We start from the raw sequence: 2,525 nt of genomic DNA, 5'->3' as shown, positions 1-2,525 counted from the left end.
TAGTTTTTTGTATTTTTTAGTAGAGACGGGGTTTCACCATGTTAGCCAGGATGGTCTCGATCTCCTGACCTCATGATGCGCCCGTCTCGGCCTCCCAAAGTGCTGGGATTACAGGCTTGAGCCACCGTGCCTGGCCTCTGACTACAAACTTAATTGATAAACACTGTATGTGTTCTACTGCTCCACTGACTGGCTCACCGCAACATCCGCCTCCCGAGTTCAAGCGATTCCCCAGCCTTGCCTCCTGAATAGCTGGGATTACGGGTATACGCCACCATGTCTGGCCAGTTTTGTATTTTTAGTTGAGATGGGGTTTCAACATGTTGGCCAGGCCGGTCTTGAACTCTTAACCTCAAGTGATCCACCCACCTCAGCCTCTGAAAGTCCTGGCATTACAGGTGTGAGCCACCTCGCCCGGCTTGGAATTTCTAATATAAATTGCCCAGTGGATCCAAAGGAGAAGGTGCACACAGACTTTAGTTTTGCTTGCTTGCTTTCCAGCAAGGGCTCTCTTAGCCACCTTTGCAGATATGGGCTAAAGTAGACAGGGAAGTAGACAGGGAAGGTGAGGCTTAAAAAGAAGCCAGTAGTCAAACATGAAAAATGTAGTCACACTTATTTATTATTAAAAAAAAAAAAAAAAACCTATTACTAGCCGGGCACAGTGGCTCACACCTGTAATCCCAGCACTTTGGGAGGCTGAGGCAGGGGGATCACAAGGTCAGGAGTTTGAGACCACCCTGACCAACACAATGAAACCCCGTCTCTACTAAAAATACAAAAATTAGCCCAGCAAGGTGGTGCATGCCTGTAATCTCAGCTACTCAGGAGGCTGAGGCAGGAGAATAACTTGGATCCGGGAGGCAGAGTTTGCAGTGAGCCAAGATAGCGCCACTGTACTCCAGCCTGGGCAACAGAGCAAGACTCCATCTCAAAACAAAAGACAAAAACAACTATTACCATCAACATTTTATCAATTAGTAATTTTGGCACAGAGGATTTACATAATTAGCCTAATGTCACATAGGTAATAAATGGTTGTCTTTTGTCGCTGACCACATTCTCTAATATGAATTTGTGTAACTTCAGCAAGCTTTGAATCATGATAGAAAACTCATCTATACTCATTATCAATTTCTTTTCGTATTAAATGTCCTAATTTTGGTGGGTGGATCACGAGGTCAGGAGATCGAGACCATCCTGGCTAACACAGTGAAACTCTGTCTCTACTAAAAATAGAAAAACAAAAAGATTAGCTGGGCATGGTGGCGGATGCCTGTAGTCCCAGCTACTCGGGAGGCTGAGGCAGAAGAATGGCATGAACCCATGAGGCGGAGCTTGTAGTGAGCCAATATAGTGCCACTGCACTCCAGCCTGGGCGACAGCGAGACTCTGTCTCAAAAAAAAAAAAAGAAAAAGTCCCAATTCTGGAAAAAGTGAATATGAAGTAAAAGGAATTCCCACATCCATTGTATTTGACCCACATATGGAATCTGCTGATGATCCATGACAAATGGCATGAGAACGATTTCCTACATTAATTATGTTAGGTCATGAATTCTCTGATGTCGAGTAAGCTGTGTAAGTTGTCTAAAGGCCTTCCCACATGTCTTACATTCATAGGGTTTCTCGCCAGTGTGAATACTCTGATGTCGGCTGAGTCCTGAGGCATAGAAAAAGGCTTTCCCACATTCTGGACATTGATAAGTTTTCTCACCAGTATGGATTCGTTTATGTTGACTAAGTTGTGAAGGACATCTAAAGGCCTTCCCACATTCCTTACAATCATAAGGTTTCTCACCAGTGTGAGTTCGCTGATGTCGAATTAGTTCCGAGCCGCAAGTAAAAGATTTCCCACATTCTTTACATTCATAAGGTCTGTCACCGGTATGAATTCTCTGATGTAGAGTAAGGTGTGTACGCTGTCTGAAGGACTTCCCACATGTCTTACATTCATAGGGTTTCTCGCCAGTGTGAATACTGTGATGTTTTGTGAGTCCTGAGAAACGGACAAAGGCTTTCCCACATTCATGACATTGATAAGGTTTCTCACCAGTATGGATTCGTTGATGTTGAGTAAGTTTTGAACGACGTCTAAAGGCCTTCCCACATTCCTTACAATCATAGGGTTTCTCACCAGTGTGAATTCGCTGATGCTGAATTATTGCTGAGCGAAAAGTAAAAGATTTTCCACATTCCTTACAATGATAGGGTTTCTCACCAGTGTGAATTCGCTGATGTTCAATTAGTGTTGAGTGACAAGTAAAAGATTTCCCACATTCTTTACAACTGTAGCGTTTCTCACCAGTGTGAATTGGCCGATGTTGAATTAGTGCTGAGCGGAGAGTAAAAGATTTCCCACATTCCTTACAATGATAGGGTTTCTCACCAGTGTGAATTCGCTGATGTTGAATTAGTGTTGAATGAGAAGCAAAAGATTTCCCACATTCCTTACAATCATAGAGCTTCTCACCAGTGTGTATTTGCTGATCTTGAATTAGTGTTGAGTGAGAAGTAAAAGATTT

At 43.3% G+C, this 2,525-nt stretch overlaps 1 protein-coding gene across 1 annotated transcript in view; it reads right to left on the bottom strand.

The window, feature by feature from the left end:
* Positions 1 to 630: 630 nt before the first annotated feature.
* The window catches only part of ZNF850 (zinc finger protein 850), a 13,448-nt gene continuing 11,553 nt past the window's right edge, over positions 631 to 2,525 (bottom strand). Inside the window, exon 4 of the mRNA XM_011950843.1 lies at positions 631 to 2,525. This exon is cut by the window's right edge and continues 1 nt beyond it. Within this exon, the coding sequence (XP_011806233.1) occupies positions 1,542 to 2,525 (984 nt within the window). The 3' untranslated portion in view covers positions 631 to 1,541.

Source organism: Colobus angolensis, unplaced genomic scaffold (genome assembly GCF_000951035.1).
Source record: "Colobus angolensis palliatus isolate OR3802 unplaced genomic scaffold, Cang.pa_1.0 Scaffold31, whole genome shotgun sequence".
Taxonomy (NCBI): domain Eukaryota; kingdom Metazoa; phylum Chordata; class Mammalia; order Primates; family Cercopithecidae; genus Colobus; species Colobus angolensis.
This window is presented reverse-complemented; position numbering and strand designations above follow the sequence as displayed.